General features: G+C 27.5%; 1 protein-coding gene and 2 long non-coding RNA genes across 9 annotated transcripts in view; 1 reads left to right on the forward strand and 2 right to left on the reverse strand.

Annotated features, from left to right (window-relative positions):
* The window catches only part of LOC107452153 (rho guanine nucleotide exchange factor 17), a 314,558-nt gene that overhangs the window by 166,338 nt on the left and 128,536 nt on the right, over nt 1-19,684 (reverse strand). For all 6 annotated transcript variants that reach the window (XR_015430560.1, XM_087155432.1, XM_087155433.1 and 3 more), the window contains one exon: nt 3,700-3,882. Coding sequence is in view for 5 of the 6 variants with exons in the window: in XM_087155432.1 (XP_087011558.1) it covers nt 3,700-3,882 (183 nt within the window). In the remaining variant the exon portion in view is untranslated. The remainder of the gene's footprint in view (nt 1-3,699; nt 3,883-19,684) is intronic.
* On the forward strand, nt 12,984-19,674 carry LOC147801842 (uncharacterized). 2 transcript variants are annotated; one of them, XR_015430562.1, is made up of 2 exons: nt 12,984-13,182; nt 19,534-19,674. It is a non-coding gene; the product is annotated as an uncharacterized LOC147801842 (long non-coding RNA). The 2 variants fall into 2 exon arrangements; XR_015430563.1 differs by lacking the exon at nt 12,984-13,182 and adding an exon at nt 17,317-17,653.
* LOC122269857 (uncharacterized) lies at nt 18,591-19,642 on the reverse strand. The gene is made up of 2 exons (XR_006225439.3): nt 19,504-19,642; nt 18,591-18,712 (listed from the first exon to the last, which is right to left on the reverse strand). It is a non-coding gene; the product is annotated as an uncharacterized LOC122269857 (long non-coding RNA).

Genomic DNA, 19,684 nt, shown 5'->3' on the forward strand with positions numbered 1-19,684 from the left:
TCGATTACCAAAACAATAATGAAAATAAACAAATTTGTGAAGCGTCCGAGTAAAAGATAAATTATTTTGTGAAGGGTCAGATTAAAAGATAAATTATTTTGTGAAGAATCCATTTTCATGAAAAGATATTTTGTGAAGGGTCCATTAATAGACCTAAATTTCTTCCAAACAGACCCCTGATAGTGTTTACAATTTTAGCTATTTTTCTGATAAATTATTTTCAATTGGTAAAAACTAGTTTAATTCTTTTGATTGTTTCAAATTGTCCCAAAGTGTGTGTGCTTCTTAATATCACACTTTCTATTTTTCAGTTTGCTTTTCATTTTTTAGTATTTTTTTATAAAGAAAAAAAAAACATTTTATCCTCCTTTTTTTGTTTTCTTTTTTCAAATGTCAGCATCAGTATCAGTTTGAACCTCAGTTTTATATTAACTTATATTGTTCGCCAACTAACTTTCAGTTCAGTGCTAACTAGTAGTATCCAGATTTTCTCCCATTAAATTATGTATTCAAATTAATTTGTAATTGTTTAAATTATCCATTTACTGTCAGAATAAAATAAAATAATATTTTACTACGGTTAAACGACTATAGCACAGTGGTTAAGCCACTGACCTAACATCGTAGAGGCCAAGGGTTCTATTCTTGGTAACAGTTTTAAGTCTATCCAGCTTCTGATCGACGGGTACCAGCTTGCTAGGTAAGTAATGTAGTAAACTTTATCAGAATGCAGTAAAAGAGTAAACTTAAAGAAGTTGAATTTTACTAAAAAAAAGGACAATTTCAAGGTCTTACAGATTCAAATTGACCAAACCACGAAGGTATTATAAAATAAACAACTGGATATGTTTTCTGTGTACCATCTGTAGCAACTGAAACCTATTCAAATAGTACCATCATCTGGAATTCTAGAAAACAACAAAGCATTGCCTAGACTTTGCTGAAGCAGAATACAAAGCCTACATATGCACATAAGAATTGAGTAAACTCAAGATTGATATTTCAGACGCCATAGTGCTACAAAATACTTTATCCTTCAAGACAATTATATAAAAAATATGGTACTGGTATAATATAAAATCATGATAATACAAATAATGTGGGGTTGCAAATAAATAGCAAAGGAACTCAAATGACTGAGAATTAAAGCAAAATCTCGAAGAAAACTAAAGATTGATGAAAACAATGTGGGAGAATACTTATATCTCTGTTCTGTACTTGACAGCAATGAAGAAGTAGAGACAGATATAATGAACAGAGCCATCTGAGCAAGAGTAGCTTACCAAATTCTGAAAGGGAACAAGCATCCCATACAGAACAAAAATATCTATAAAAAACAGTTAAAAAAAATTTATTATGTAGTTCTGAAACATGGTAACTTAGTCTGATCCAAAAAGTAAATAAACGTTTCAGAAAAATTAAAAAATTCCTTTGGCCTGTCAAAATAAGAAATAAAACAATATTTGAAAAAGAAAACCTCACAATAATAGAAGTCAGCAGGAGAAAGTGGGACAGGGTATGTGCTAAAACTGCCAAATTAACAAGTCTCTGGACCCCTGATAGGAAAAACCAAGAATGACTTGAATAAGACAAATTTTAAGAGAACAAAATTCAAAGAAGTTGAAGAAGCCAGATCCCATGCCAAATACCAGGGAGAAGTGAGCTTCAGGGAGATGTGTGAAGAACTTAACACAACTCAAACAAGTAATGTTAAACTAGCATATTGAAGAAAATTAGGTTGTGAATATCAGAGTGCAATCCAAATAAATTCCAACCCTTTGATCTCAACTCAGAAACAATCATCACTTCTTCATGAGAGAAAAAGTTGACCAATAAACAATGACAAAGGCAGATGTCTTGATCAATAAGCCATCATTTCATTTGACTTTCAAGCATATAGAATTGAATGTACAGTGGTTGGTTTTTCTTCAGGAAGGAAAGCATTACTTTTTGGGCTGTAGTTGGAACACTCACCATTAGATAAGTTAACTATTTTAGGAGATGTCATGGGATTTTAAGCATAAATTATATACATGCCTGATTCAATCATTGTTTAACTAGAACATGCCCTTATTTTCTCCTGTGTTTCAGAACAAATCAGTGGTTCTTCTGTCAGCTGGTATCAATTAAGCTATTGAAAACACAGAATTTTCTGGAAAAAATTTATTGACTCTTGTAACTAATTTCATCACATCGGTGGCAAAAAAATTTTGGAAATTTTTTTTTTGGAAATCATTGATTTTTTAAAAGTGCTTCAAATTTTTATTTTTATGAAGTATAGTCAAACCTTGTTAACATCAACTTGAAGAAAGATAGAAAACTCATTCACATTAAAAGTAGCTCCTGTTATCAATTCAAAAAAAAAAAGAAAAATAATTGATTCGTACAATACATAGACATTTTCTAATATCCATATAATCTGTTGTTGATTTGTGTTTTTTAATTTTAAATTTCTATTTTGAAAATGTAAATTTATATTTACTTCATTTCAATAAATGTTTTTATTTTGCGCTTTATATTAAATTAACGACTTCTATAACTCTCATAATAAATATAACCAATTACTTTAAAAAATAAAATAAAGTTATAAAGGAAGGAAAAAATATTAGTTCAGACGAAATTTAAAAAGTGTACTTACTTTTTGGTGCTCTATTGTTTTTTTTTTTTTTTTTTTAATTCTGTAGAAACAAATAAAAAATTACAGAACAGTAATTAACTAATAGTAGTAAACTGATTTATTGGCAAATAAGAGAGGATTACTAAAAAAATAATTGGTTAGCTCATTGTTTTAGTTTCTTGTTTGAATATGCTTTCCAAAAATCTTCTAACTTAACAACTGTATCCAAAAAAGGATTTGAATATATTGCATTACAAGAAAAAGTTTAACTGCTTTGTAAGTATCCATGCAAGGAAAGTAAATTAAAGTATTTTCTAGTAAATTTATTTAAAAAGGATTTAAGCTCCACATATCTTGACCAGTACAAATACAAATCTTGACCTGTACAAATGCAGTGTTAATGCAGAACAACCTATGAGAATGTGGGAGAAAAGACTACCCATGTTAAACAAATGTAAGGTCATTTCTTAGGAAAACATGCTTCTATACATCCACACCCATTAGGTGAAAGAAAACTCTATTCATATTTGAGTACAAAAGGGCTGATAATGTTTCTTGTAATGTCTCATTCCCTCAACAGATTCAATTCATACAACTCTTTGACTGCTGTAATATTGCAGTTATCAACATTATAACAAAACCTTTAAAAAAAACCTTCTCTTATAGATGCACAACAGTGAATGATCAGTTTTCTTACCTGTCAGAGGGGAAATAAATTTTCTGTTCACATTAAAAGTAAAATAGTTCCTAAGATAGTGAAATACTAGTTCACTTTAAAAAGATATTCTAAATAAAGCGTGTTCATGTTAAATATTATATCGGTATACAATTTTAAAGTTATACAATATTATATCGGTTTACAATTTCTCAATACATTGTCTCATTTTTTCATGTCAAGTCTCATAGTCAACTTCAAGGATACCTCAAGCATTCGAGCCCCAAACGGCGAGGAAAGGATGCGAATTTTTCCCTGGATGAATATAAAACCATCTCTCAGTAAAGATTTTCTATTAATTATACCTATCCTTATTAGTAAAATGTTTCTATAATTTTAGACGAGATAAAATAGAGATAAAACTTACCGTTTCAACAAAAAGATCTCCAACTGTACTCAAAACATCCCAAGTGTTATATCTTTGAGTAAAAACATCAAGAAATTCTTCATGAATGCTTAAAATTTCAGGAATTTGAAAAAATATTTCATCTACAATGCCACCATCAACAATTCCACAATAGTCAGAACTTTTTAAGGCTTTCATATATTTCTAAAGCAAGAAAACAATAATAAAATTTTTTCAAAGAAACTCTTAATATACATGTTAAATTACTGAAAGGGATTTATTTATATACTATACAAACAAGAACGTTTAGACTAAAACAAATAAAATTAGAAAGATGAAGAAAATAAAAATTTAATTTTTCAAAATGCAATAATCATGATAATTGAATACTTCTTTTCCATTCTTTCTTTTGTTATGAGTAAGATTTTCTACAATTATTCCTTTTACACATAATTTTAAAGGCCTCGAACTATGTCAATAATGAAAATAGTTTTCTGATTTTATTTTTAGAACTCTTGTAAAAATGCAGTCCGAAAACTACTTATAGTTAGCAATAAGTTTTTATAAGAAAAAGTTCAGACTCTCATCTATCATTATTGTGTGAATCGATCAATAGGTGTGAAAGAAGGAGCACATAAAGAAAGTTTATATGAGGCAGTTCATAAAAAATTTAGTTTCACTAGACAAATAAGCATTTTTTTCTTCATATTTTTACTTTTTCGCAATTCAATAATGAAAACATTTTGATTTTCTTTATACTTAATTACTAAATTAGAAAACCTAATTAAAGTGCATTTTTTTAAAAGAAATTTAAAATACAGTTAGTTCTCTGTTTAACAAGTTTGAATGGTTAGTAGAGTGCGTCCTGAAACATAATTTGTGGAAAAATAATATTTTGAAAACTTTTCCATTAACACTTATGCAAGCTTAAGACTGTTGATTTATTTCACAATAAATTAGCTTGTTCAGTTTCATTTTTATAGCCACAAATTACATTAAAACAAGAAAGTTATATAACAAAAATATAAAAGAATGAAATCAATTGTTTTAAAAAAATCATTATTGCTTCAATTACAGTCTTTAATTACTCCCCCCCCCCCATTTTTTGATGATATTAAAGAAGCCATCCTCTACATTAAAATAAGATAATACTATATATTCTTATAAACATCAACATCAGTCTTCTTATAAACATCAGCATCTATGGAAGAAGGCATTAATGACTTATTTGTATTCATTTTCAATGTCACATTTTTTCGGTCACTTATATCGACTTTGCTAATTTTATCTATACATCTATTAAATCAGTTGTTAAATTATCTTCTTCACACTTGAATGAATCCTCTAACCGAACATCTTCCCTGTCTTTTTTAACCCCATTACAACCAAACTTTATTTCTCTCATAGAAAATTCACCTTAAAAAAATTACACAATTTTGTACTTTTAAGACAAAGTTGTCCACAAATACAAACTGAAATTAGTAATACAAAAGACTGTGTACAAAATACATTTTAAATAATTGAAAAAATATCTAAAATTTAAGTAAGAAAAAGGTGTATGAAGGAAGCATATATTCATAGAATATTATCAACTTTTTAATAAAAAATACTGATGAGCGATTTTTCTTCTATCTGATTCTATAAATATGAATCTTAATGCCTAACTTTTAAATCGTGTAAATATGGATACCGATGTGAGATTCTTTAATCATATGGATATAGATCGCGATGAGTAATTTTAAATTACCTAAATACATATCACGATGAATTATTTTAGATTGCAAGAATTTGAATCGAGTTGAGATTTTAATATGAATCCCGATCTGTAATTTTAAATTGTGTTTACAAAGATAGTAAAAAGCTTAAAAAACGGAGGAAAAATTCAGGAGAGCTGAACTTTCTTTATATTAAAATGAAAAACAAAAGGAATTCCACAAACTCATCCTGATTATTGTTAATAAAATCTTAAGCTTTCGATAACATTTGCCATTCTGGATACATGTTTAAATTAATGCAACAGTGCTGAATATGAATAAAGCTAAAATAATGCAAAAGGAGTAGAAATAATAGTTCCAAACAAACACATAATCATTTTGGCAATAGAAGGAAGCATATTCTGTACTAAAACACAAAATAAAAAGGAGAATTTCTGAGATGTAGGAAAAGTTACAATGAAAAGAAAAGAGAAAACTTACTAATAGAGTTGGAGGAAAAGATAGACAAACACTTATGAGTAAAGCCTAACAAATTATATGCAACATTTATTTAAAATTATGTAAGAGGTTTTGACTGACCCAGGAAATAAATCAAGGGGATATCCAATTCTGCTTGGTATAATTTGGTAACTCCCAGAAACACTTTCACAATTCATTTAACTTTTCTCGCTTATTTTGCTTTGGTCTTGAAAAGTACCCTAAATTTTATATCATTTAAACATTGTATCAATTGTAATAAAAGCTACTACCAATAACAGTCCCAATGACTTTTGAAAGATTGCATCAGTTAAATATAGATTTTTTATAAGAAAAAAATTTGCATCAGGTAAAAGTATTTTTTGTAACAGAAAAAACTTAAAAAGCACACTTTGGTAGCAAAGAGAAAATAATGTCAGAGTAAATAAAAGATTTCCTTTGAGATAAATTAAACACAAATTTTTTTACGAGATAAAACAAACAAAAGCAGAATAATAATTTTATTTTTCATTTTTAAAGCAAAAAAATCAACATTTCTCTGAAGTTTAAATTGCATTTTTCTGTAAATTTTGAAAGTAAATAATGAACTATTTCAAAGAATGGGAAATAGATACAATTTTACCAACTAAAATGAAACATAATTTATCCAAGAAAAATGGACTAAATTTTATCTAGCAAATATATAAATTTAGTTAAATTCAATAAAACTTGATAGCTTTAAAAAATAATTGTAAGCACATTATCAGTCATGATATTGCTAATAGAAGAAATTATCTGAAATTTTTGTTACAAAATCGTATGGTTTGATGATAGTTTCACTCTCAAACAAATAATTTTTATTCAACTTATTTAATATTTTTAGAAGATGAAATCCTATCTTACATGGTTAATAATTTGAAAAATTTGAATAGATTCCTATTTACAGTTCATTTAAAATGATTTTAGTTTAATTACCATTTCAGTAATTGCAGACTTTTTTATAATGTGAATTGTGGCCTTGTTCCCAAATCATTATTATTTATTTTTTTAACTGATTTGCTGCATTTGAAAATTAACTAAAATTAAGTCGTAATTAAAATATGTAGACTAAGTTACAATTTTATTAATAGAATAATCAAACTTCTGATTCTCTAAATAAAAAGGTATAATTCAAATTGAAAGTTCAAAAAGTAGCATTTGTTTAAACAACTAACAGAAGATTCGTATCAACTGAAAGGGAAACCACTGAATATATTTATAATTTTTTTAATTAATTTATATTCTCTTAATCTACTCTTTTAAATGAATCCATCATGCAACATCATAGATTGTTAGAAATTTTTGGTCCCAGTGAACCACAATTTAAAATTTTTTATAGCCTTGTGTGTTGGGTTGTTAATTTAAATTATATAGTGCTTATTAATTTTTTTAAAATTTTATTACTCAATACTATTATTCTATTTAAGTGTAAACATGGTACAATTTAATTTATTGAAATTGCATCAAGCTTATATGGCATTATGTTTCAAGGTACCAATAATAAGGTTTAATATTGAGCCATTTTAAATAAAAGTGTTTGGTGTTGCACACCAAACACTTTTATTTAACACACCAACACCTTTTATTTGCACCCCAACACCAAACCAAATATGCTTTGGTTAAAATAATTCTTATTTATCACACATATTTTTTTATGATAAGGCGATTTCTGTAGTGCCATTGTCTCATGAATATATACTTATATTTTTTTTAAGATTCTTATGTAATTCATAGAAATGTGTACCATTACCATTGTGATTGCCATTATAGGCATTACATATTTCTTATCTTTAAAAATTTCTTTGAATTTTATAATCATTCTTAATTTTGTTATAATTAAACAAAACCAATTATTTAATTTTTATCAATTTTATACAAAACCAAATATAAATACTTCTATTCTTTCTTAATAACCAATGTAATGTCTTACTTTTTGATTCATTACGTGTGTAACTCATCAATTTAGTGTTACGACAAATCGAATATCAAAATCTATTTTTAACTTTATATTTCTTTAGTCTGCTTTATTTCTCTAAACACAAAAATGTTTCAGTTATTGGGTTATATTAAATTCTAACAGTCTTTTTGGTAATCAGGTTATAGCCAGAATATTTTTTATTAATTATGTGGGGTTTTCTTTATTTTTGGTTATTATCTATTGGTAACTCTGCAAACTTTCGCTTCCCATGCACCTAAGCATTCTCTAGCAACTATGTATTCACTGGTAATTTTTTTTTTTTTTAATGTCCAATGGCCATTGTTGTTGGCAATGTTACAAAATTGTGATAAGAAAATAATTGCTTAAAGAAAAATGTGTTTGATTTTGCTCTTTATTTTATAAGTTTAACTCATGGCAATTATTTTTACAATCCCACTAACACGGCATAACAGCTATGTTCTTTGTACAAATCATTCTCTTTGTACTACTTTGCAGTTTCACTTTTATATAATTTTTTAAATAAATTTCCAATGAAAAATAAACTGGGAGAATTTTTTATACTTTATTTAATGGTCTAAAAAGTTTAAAATTTTACATCAAAAATGTATAAATCTCAATGTTAATTTCCAAATGCTGATTCATATAATAATTTTGTATTTTTAATAAAGTATTTTATTTTGTTTGTTTGTTGGTAAAGTATTGTTAAAGTAGTATTTTTAATACTATTGGCTACTATCCTTTTGTCAGTTAAAATTTCAAAATTGATAAAAAAATAAAATTCAGTTGTTTTCTGAAATGTAGCAAAAGTGACCACAAACTTATAAAAGTTTATTTTAAATTAGAAATATATTCTTTAAATGTAAAATTATTCACATACCTATGCTGCTTACATTTATTTACACAATTACGAATGGTTTGAACCTGAGTCATGTTTTTAGTTTTTGTAACAAGAGTAACCACAAACTTCTTATGCATTGAATGATTTTGTTTATTTTACTGGGGTTTTTTTCTAACAAATACCATATTAAAAAAAAGAAGATAAATTGTAAAAAAAAAAAAAGAAGAGTTTTTCATCATTTGATAACTCTGGAAATAATTTTTAATTTAATACAATGCATTATATACTTATTTACAGAGTTGGGTTTTTTATGTGACAAGCATCAAAAGTGGGTTAAAATCATTGAAAACCAAAAGTGATAGATACAAAACCATTACACCTATAAATTTTTAATGGTATGCTTAAAACATTAATTTCTGCCTTTTAAGGCAGAGAGGTTTTTTCTGGTCGAAAATATCTAATATCAAAATATCTAATTTATTTTGTGGCATATTTTGATACTTTATACTAGAGGGTATGTGTGGGAGAAACCATTTTGGTCGGAATATGTTTGATATTGTTGAAAAACGCGATCATCATACTGACTGTTCCGCAAGGATGGCGCGAGACTTTGCCCGACAAGGGGTTAAGCCCTCCCGAGCAATTCTAACTGGTGGGGATTTTAACTTCATATAGATATAACTATAATAAAAATAAAGAATTTTAATTACTTTGTAAAAATAATTCCATGATCATATGAATATTAATCAAAATTTCTCTAACTTTCTTTCACTTGCATTTTTAAAAATCTGTTAAATGCAAGCTTTGGCTACTAATAAAATTTAATATTGATTCAGCTACAATGAGTGTCATTTTGTCCACTTGTATTTGACTCTCCTCTGTTAAATGAAGGATCACAGCCTGCAGTTGGGAACTGTTATTGTTTGTCAGTATCACTGTTATTTCTGTGTGTCATGCTGTGTCTCTCCATTTGCTCAAGTTTTATTGTGCGTGAGGTTTTATTTTTAATCCATAACTACTTGTTTGTTTTTTTTTAATTTATGCTATTTTTATTCATTTGATTACTCTTGATCTCTATCCTTGAACCATTACGATTAAACCCTAGAATGTGAAGATCCAATTATTAAATCAAAAGAAATTCAGGGTGGTTTGTTTTTTATTTGGCGCACTTTACAAAAAAACTAAAAGAAAATAAGTACTTCAAAGAAAAAACAACTCATTAAGAAAAAAAAATTCAGGAAATTTCTTCTTGCAATTATATATCTCTATGTTCACTCAAAAAATGATGTTCTCTCTCTTTCTTAAATACTTGTATGACGTGGTTTGTGATCAGCGTAAGATGGCATGACATCATATGCGAGGGGCTATTTTATTGGAAATTCCTAGTAGAATTATAGAATCAATATTAATAAGAAATTAGAATCGCACATTTGCTTTTTGACTTGATCAGAGGATATGGTTTCTTCGATCCTCTTTTTCTCGATATTATTATTACTGCACATGATATTCAAATTGTGCATTTCAGTAATCACTTTTTAACACGCTGAATTTGCACTAAATTTTTTCGCAATGTTTAAATCACTTTTTCGGCAATTATTAACGTTGATTTTTCCAATTTTTTTAAAACTCCTGATGTATTCCTTTCGATTTTATTACGATATGAGAAATTTGAATCTCGAATTTCAGTATTTTCACTATTTTGTGTGATGATTCTATTGTTTTTTGGATAGATTTTTCAGCAGTCATTACTACTGATTTTTGTTATTTTTTGTCTTTGATCTTTTTTTTGTTGCAGTTATTGCTTCTGATTTCATTTTTTTTTTTAAAATTTCACACTTTTTCAATGCAATGACAACTCTTAAAATGCAAAAAAGGGAAGAATGTCATTATTTTGTAAAAAATTAAGTATATAGCCCACAATACTGGAATATTTATATTCCTTTATGTGTTGATAAGAAGAACTTTATGGGTTTTTTCCTCTACCTTTAAATTTTATAAATGTTACTTTTGTGAATAAAATTATAGTCTATTATTTAATATTTTTTTATTTAATTAAACAGTAATAATCTGTGTACAAAGCAAATAAATACACTTAATTCTATGATAGTAAAGAATTTCATGATAGTAACGTTTATTTAATCAAGTTTTTTTTTCCATGTAACATCGTTCAAAAGTGCTAAGAATCTTGAAACGATAAAATAGCTGGAACCGGGTGCATAGCCAGATTTTTCAACAAAAAATAAGCACTTTTTAAGCACTAAAAATATTTTTAATTACTCTCCAAAAAAATCCTAATTAGGATCTGTGCAGTATTAAAAATTATTTTTTCAATCGTTTAAGGTTCTTAATTTCTAAACTTAAAATCAATAAAATTCAAAAACATTTTCAAGAACTTTACGCAATCATAATAAAATAACTAGTAACTGATAAATATTGCAGAAAAAATTGTGAAAATCATGCATTTTATGTAATTTAGAACAACAATGGACACGGCAAAGAAAAAAATCTTTTTATAAAAGATAGAAAATTAAGCACTTTTCACAATCCCCAAATAAAAAAGCACCTTAAAAAATGTTAAAAAATGCTTTTAAAAAATTTAAATAAAAATAAGCACCTTTAAGCACTTTTTAAAAACGTTAAACATCCTGTGGATTAGACAATTTGGTAGAATTCATAGATGATCTCCCAATTCAGTATATCAAAATTTAGCAATATTAAAATTATTAATTAAGTCTTAAAATAGAATCCAGGTGAAAACAGAACAGTGGCACCTCTATTAATGGTGCCTGGTAAATAGTGGCACCTCTATTATGATGCCTGGTAATCTGCAGGCATCATAAAAATAAAAAAAAATCAGTTAATTAAATTACAGTAGAAGTTTCACTAAACAAAATGCTTGTACATCACATTCCTGATAGATGAAAATTCTGGATACTACTTAACATTCTATTCATCTTCACTGATTATATAAACCTATTTATGAAGTAAAACATTTATTCTTTCTAAATATTATTTTTACAAGCACAGCAAATTTTCTGTGTTTGGTTAAAGCCCTTTCGTGAAAAAAAATTTTAAGATGTGTTTTTTACCTTAGTTCTATATTACGCAAAGTATATTTATTTAATTGGTTAATTTAGTTAATAACATTCTCAAATTGAAAAAAAGAATTATTCCAACAGTAATTTACAGATTTAATTGAGCGAATTCTTTTTAACAACAAATTAAGATCAATATAAGGAAATTTTATTGAATACTGGTTGATTTTGTAAAATTTAAAAGAAAAGCATGACATATTTTCAACTAAATTTATAAAAATTCCACGTTATCATAAATCAAAAAAATAAATAATTATGAAGAAAAAAATAGAAAAAATACCTTCTGAAAATTAGTGGGACATAAATAAAATATCTTAATTCTTTCCTACATCATTCCTAAAGAAGGAAAAAAATAAGTTTAGAAGTTATACAGTTAAAATACTGTGTGTAACAAAGTATTTAACGAAATAGTTTTTGATCCTTATCATAAGTAAATATGAAAATAACCTTATCATAAGTTAACCTTCCACTCAAATTAAAATTTAAAAAAACGAAGTATATATGTTTCATATGGTATCACACAAATGGTAATTATGATAAATATGATGAAACTAAGGCACATTTTAGACAAAGCTTGTTCAAATTAAATGTTAGCAACACTATTCTTTTTTAAGAAATTCATAAAATATTGCTTAAAATTTAATACTTTTAGTTGTTGTAGTTCATTTAAGTCATACTAGAGCTGCACAATGGGCTATTGGCGACGGTCTGGGAAACATCCCTGAGGATGATCCGAAGACGAGCTATCACAATTTCGATCCTCTGCAGAGAAGATGGCACCTCCGCTTTGGTAGCCCGACGACCTACACAGGAAGTCGAGCACTTAACGGTAGAACAATTTTATCGAGGACTAATACCGCACACCCTCAGTCCCTATGCAGACTGATCCAAGTGGTCACCCACCCTCACACTGGCCGCAGCCAGTATGAAATGACCCTGTCGACAAAATGACCCTGTTGATGAAATGACCCTGCCGACAAAACTACCCTGTCGATGTAATAACCTTGGTAAATATACGTCCCTGTCGATGAAATAACCATGTCGACGAAATGACTTGTCGATGAAATGACCCTGTCGACTAAATGACTTGTCGATGAAACGGTCATGTCGACTAAATGACTTGTCGACGAAATGACCCTGCCAACAAAACTACACTGAAGATGTAATAACCTTGGTAAAGATACGACCCTGTCGATGAAATGACCATGTTGACGAAATCCCTTATGAAAAAATCGAGGTATAAATGAGGTATAAACAAGGTATATTTTAAAGGTATAAAGGAGGTTGTTATTTAAAGACGTCGTTGAGGTTGAAAAGGGTGCAAATGAATACCTCAAAACCAACCTCAAATATACCTTAATATATACCTCCAGAGGTATATATGTTTCAACTTGAGGTGTTTAATTTTACATCTTGGGAGAGGTAGATATTTACTACTTTAAAGTGTTTCATTTTCAACCTTAGGTTATTACTTATCAGCTTGAAGTATATTTATTTACACTTGTGGAAGTATCAAGCACGTAGGTATAGTTTTTTCATGGGGGGTGTTTTGTGATTGAGGAATTTATTAATTAGATGTAATTTAATTAAACCAGTTACATACATACAAGTAAACTCATTTTGGTTTTGATAAAATAACCTAATACAGAAATTTTCACTGTAAGCTTCATTTAAAACTAAAAATCACAACCAGTGATCTAAATGAGATCAAAATAAAGGCAAGACATAAACGTCGTTGATCGCTTCCCTTCTATTGGGAGATAAGCGAAATTCAAATAAAAAGAACATTAAAATAAAATCACCGTTATTGTCAAAAATTCACGTACAAAATATGAATAAAAATTCATCTGTTCAGCGCAAATTATAATGCGTTTAAGCAGCCAAAATAATATATAAAAAATGAATTCTTTACGAAGTAGAATATATGGGTAATTTTCGGAAAATATGACCCATAGGAATTTTTTTTTAAATTTTTAAACCTTTTGGATTGGAAAACTATATTTTTTTTTAAAAAAAAATACTAGTTTATTAAGGTAACTCTAATTAATACCTTATAAAGAGCAATGTACAATAGTTAACAAGCATTTGGCAGTTTGCAATTATTCCTTGGCATTCAAGTGCCAGAAAAATTACAATTTGTAATTTTATAGCTTTTACTTCCATGTTCCATTTCTTTTTAGTTAGTCTCTGTGCTATTAATCACAAGACATTATTAAACAGCTCACTTTGAATAATATAATTTTTATTAATTATTTAGAGAACGCAGGAAAATGACAATGTGTAAAATCATTCCAAAAAGCTAATAATAATGGTGTTAAATAAACTTTAAAAAAAATTGTCATTTTATTCTATGATATCAGATTTCAATGGCAGTTACATTAAATTGTCGCATTTAACTCGTAGATATATGGTATATTCGCAGAAGTCGGTAAATGAATATATCTTCGCACAAATTTTTCTTTTTGTTTATTTCAATAATATCCTGTTAAACTATGTTATTAAATAGAAGGTGTAAAACTTTAATGTAACAAAAAATTATTAATAAATACAAAAGATATACAGCACAGGAAAAAAAATTAGATACAAAGCCTCAAAATATTTCGCAAATAAATTGAATGAAAAAATCCGTGTTTCGTAAGGTCGTGGACTATCAAATTTGGATTTTGATGGAGTGGCCGCGGGCATTTCAACATGACCGAGGGTGTGCGGTATTGGTCCTCGTTAAACTGTGTTATTATAATGTGCTCGACTTCGCGTGCAGGTCGTCGGGCTACCGAAGTGGGGGTGCCATCCCCTCCGCAGAGGATCAAAATTGTGATGGTATGTCTTTGGATCATCCTCCGGGATGTTTCCCAGACCGTCGCCAATAGCCTAATGTGCAGCTCTAGTGCGACGTAAATTAACAACAACATTATGTGTTTAAATGTTTTATACGCGCACACACACATAATATATATATTATAGTTAAGCAGGGCTGAAATATATATATATTTCAACCCCTGTCTAAGCTTCACCATAGAATGGAATACAATTAATATTCTTACCATTCTGATCTTAAATTTTTGTATCATGTACAACAATAATGACTTGATGATATATTTTAAAGCAATTTCTACTTAAATTTTATTTTTTAAAGAGAAATAGATGTTACCCTTACATTTTTAATAATCTTAAAACATTTTGCTAAACAAAGATTTTTTTTCATTAGTTTGTGTTGACGATAAATCATAATTAAGGCGTTGGATACTTCAAGTCAAAGCATAAAATATTTTCAAACTCTTAGAATTAAAGTATTATTTTTAAGGTGGTTTACTCTTTTATTTAACTTGATTTCTTTTTTTATTCAGTGTCAGACTTAGTTTAGTGCAGCGTAATTATTGTTAATTTTATTTGCTTACACTGTTTACACAAGATTATGGTTAGCAAATAAAAATTTTGAGATCATTTATGAAAAATTGAATGCAGTTGCAATGATAAATTTTTCATATCTGTTTTGTTATTCGTTAAGTGATCTGAATTTCAATAAAATTTTCCTAAGTTAAACATAAAATTATTCATTTAAAATTAAAGAAAACCAGCATTCATTATAAAGAATTACTAAGCAATAACGTACTCATGATATATATATATATATATATATATATATATATATATATATATATATATATATATATATATATATATATATATATATTTTTTTTTTTTTTTTTTTTTTCGTAATAATAAATTTAACGTAATTCGTAAATTTTCCGTATAATTAAGATTGTTACAACATTTACGAATTAAGTTAAATTTATTATTACGAAAAATTTATAATTATGAAAAATATATTATTACGAAAGATTTATTATTGGTTAATAATTTTTTTCATTACAGGTTAGAAACTCTTCGATACTATTCTGATATTTTGTAATTTAAACTGATATTATTTAATAAGTGGGTGTAAAGGTTTCCTGTTAATCTGTTGTGTTAGGGTAAAATATTCATTATTTACTAAATTTCAGTTGGCGTATATTTTTTTTAAAGATTTCTTCACAAGGTTTATGCATATAATAGCTAAAGAAAAAGGGGTCTCGACTCTGCCATAAATATATTTGAAATTAAGTAGACAAAAAAAAATCTATTTGAGCTGATTTAAATCATTCTTAGAAAGTACTGAATTGTTTTTTTAATTAACAATTTCAGTAATTTTTATGATAATTTAAAGGTTTGTTGACATTTGTTTTAATTTTATAAAGCTGTTATATATATCGCTACTTTTGATTATGCAATGAAGTATTATCGTTTAAAATTTTTCAATATTATAAGTAACTTCCCTTGCAATAAGATCCCAATGAAGGGAAAGCTAGTAATAGAAAGTTTTTTTAATTTTCTAAAAAATAGTTAAACTTTAAGTTACACTTACACATTTATACTAAGATAGTTTAAATGATTAATTACTCTAAGCTATTCATTTATGAAATTTTTGTGTTTTATTATAAAATTAAATGTAACATAGATATTTCAATTCTGACTGAATTATAATAAATTTGTCTTAATTTTCAGTTTAAAATTTCAAAAATTTTTAAGTCCGATTTCATAATCATAAAGTAAGAAAAAAAAATTGTGAATTAAAAATAAAATTATGCATGAATAATCAAATTTACTAAATAAATCTATTTGTTGTACAGTTTAAATGTTACATATATGCGGAAATATAAAAACATTATAAATGTTACATATATGCGGAAAGATTGATTTAATACAAATATTTGCTTACCTCCAATATTTTTGATGCAAATTTTTTATATAGCCAATGAAAGATCACATTTTATTTACAGAAACAGAATTACACAATACAAATTAAAAATTAATGGACGAAATTAACAAGTAAAAATTAATCAGAAAGAAAATATAAAACGAAATTTTAAATAAAATGCTACATTAAACAAAAGGAAAAATCTAAAACTTAGAGCTTTTAGGATAAGTGTCTAAGACAAAGTTCTGAGACAGAATGACCGAAAAAATTGCCAAGGAAGTTTTTATGTCCTGAAAAGGTTAACATATCAGTCCTAGTTAAAAGGCAGTCCTAGAAATCCAAGAGAATTCTTTGTTTGAGGCATGCATTTTATGACCGTAAATAGGATCTGTGTATAGCCAATATTTTAAAAAGTGGATGAGATAAGATAGAACCCATTGAAAGAACATTTTCCCTTAGAGTAATATGAGATGGGCTGGCTACTTTTCTGAGGGGAGAAGTTTTGTGGGTGGTAAATCAAGAGGAAAGGGATGCTATCTAATTTAATCACTGAAGATAAGCGTTTGTTGCTCTCTTGATGAATGGGTAGCAAAGAGGCAGCAGTGATTATTTTATTTCTGTCACAGACTAATAAAAGCCTCAAAATAAAATGTCATGGGAATTTTCCATTTTTTCCCCAGTAAATAAAATATTTAAAAATTTTGTAAAATTAAGGAAAAATTATTTATAGTATTAAAAAAAAAGAAACATTGCTCTGTACAATGGGGGGTGTTTGAACACCCTGAACACCCCCCTTACCTACGTCCCTGGGAAGTATTTATTCAACAACCTAAAGTGTGTCATTTTACACTTCAGGTTATTATAAATCAACCTCAGGTGTATTTTGTTCCACTTCAGGTAATTATTTTTCAACCTCAGGTATCTAATTTTATGCTTGTAGAGATATATATTTTTCAACGTATGGTGTGTCATTTTACACTTCAGGTTATTTCAAATCAACCTCAGGTGTATTTTGTTCGACCTTAGGTTATTACTTATCAGCTTGAAATATATTTTTTTACACTTGTGGAAGTATTTATTCAACAACCTAAGGTGTGTCATTTTACACTTCAGGTTATTATAAATCAACCTCAGGTGTATGTTGTTCGACCTCAGGTAATTATTTTTCAACCTCAGGTATCTAATTTTATGCTTGTAGAGGTATATATTTTTCAACCTGAGGCATGTCATTTTACTCTTCAGGTTATTTCAAATCTACCTCAGGTGTAATTTTTGATAGTTGGAAAGGTGATTTTTTACTAACGTAAGGTGTATTATTTTTCACCTCAAATATAAGTTTTTATGCTTGTAAAGGAAATTTTTTTAATCAAACTAAAATATGCCATTTTTCCCTTCAGGTTATATTTTTTTATGCTAATGCTGGTAATTAAATATAATTAAAATGCTTCTCCTTAGACTGCTAATTTTTAACCTAAAATATATATCTTTTCACTTGTAGAGGTATTTATCACTCTGATGGAGTTTTTAATGTTACACATTAGGTGGTAATTACTTATTAACTTTTTACGGTCTGTCTTAATTTTCACTGCTAATCCTGATGCTAAGAAACTATTTTCTAAACACATAGGCGGAATACGGATGAATCTTTCTTTCGAAAGAATTTTCGACTGATTTCCATGTATTGTGTGAAGAAAAGTAAAATGCAATGCAAAGAATATATCTTCCTTTAATTTTGAAATACAACCCATTGGAATGTATTCTTCCTCACACAATTCAAAATAGGAATTTTCACTTAACGCCTTTAATTTATAGTTTGTGAACCTTGTGCTAATTTGCAATTAAATAGTTCATAAAATTTATTAATCTTGAATTAACATGTAGAGTTGAATAATGTTAAGTATGCTGACTCATAAACCTTAAAAGAACATTTCAAATGTTTCTGTAATTTTAATAATTTCAATTAAACTATCGTGAAAAGAGGATACATTTGTTTCAGAAAAATGTGGGAACTCATTTATATAGAACAGATGTTAAAGGCGCTAATTTTTTGTAAAAGCGAAATAACAGCAAATTTAAATAATTTAGCCAGCTTACAAATAAAAACTTTTATTAACAAAAAAAAATTAATTTTTCGTTCAAGAAATCAAAATTCTTGACAATTACTCTGCTTCTTCTGCAAGTTTGCTGTGCTTATGTTATTTGGAGCATTGGAACCTATAAATAAAAAATTTGAATTAGCGAGAGTCATATTTACATTGATAATGACAAATTTTAAAAGATTAGAATAATATTTTAAAGCTTATTTCGTTGCATAAATCACCTTTTATTATTATTTCTATTCAATTTTGAATAAATAAATGGTTTCTTTAGTAACAGCAGATGAATAATAATAATAATAATAATGACCTGCAAAACTCTCCTCCCAGTATATTTCAATTCTTTATTTTGACTGTTTAAACATATCACTTAAAAAAGCTAATTTTTCTATAAGATGCATATAAAAACTGCTGTAGAAATAACACGCTTATTGAAATTCTTAATTTTCCAATAATTCAACCGACCATTTTTAATTATGGATTGTTATGCTGATATTTAAATTTTTTTCTCAGCAAATTTTGAATAAATTCAATTACACTGGCCTGCTTGTTTAAATTTTTAGTCCAATTTCGCAAAAGAAATTGTACTAAAACCAATTCTCAATGCTGCTGATTCCGAAAATAATTGTCTATCACGTAAGGTTTTTAAAAACAAAAGGTCATTTTCAATCTTTTATTTAATGTGATCAAGAATCAATCATCTTTTAATAAAAGAATGTAGAACATCAATGTTTTGTGTTTTTCATGCCCCATCGAAATAAAAGCAACATTAAGTTTATATGTTTACTTGCCTGAGGGAATAATTTAAGATAATGCTATAAAATGTTTTCAAAAATCAAAGATCATGCAAACTTTATCAGTAACTTTTTAGGTGAAAAGATTTCATTGAATCAAAGGAGAATAATTTACTTGTCTTTTTTCTTTTTGGTGTATATTTAGAGTTACTCCCAGGGGAAGGCTCTCCAGTTACTAGTCTCCACTTCCTCCTAGCTGCAGAGCACGTATTATTGACAGCCTTATTCAAACCTTGAAATTCTGGATGCCATTTACGGAGCAGCTCTGTAAAAGTTGCATGTTCAAGTTGAGTAAA

The sequence above is a fragment of the Parasteatoda tepidariorum genome, chromosome 11 (assembly GCF_982258835.1).
Source record: "Parasteatoda tepidariorum strain Cologne lab strain chromosome 11, Ptep-v5.0, whole genome shotgun sequence".
NCBI classification, from domain to species: domain Eukaryota; kingdom Metazoa; phylum Arthropoda; class Arachnida; order Araneae; family Theridiidae; genus Parasteatoda; species Parasteatoda tepidariorum.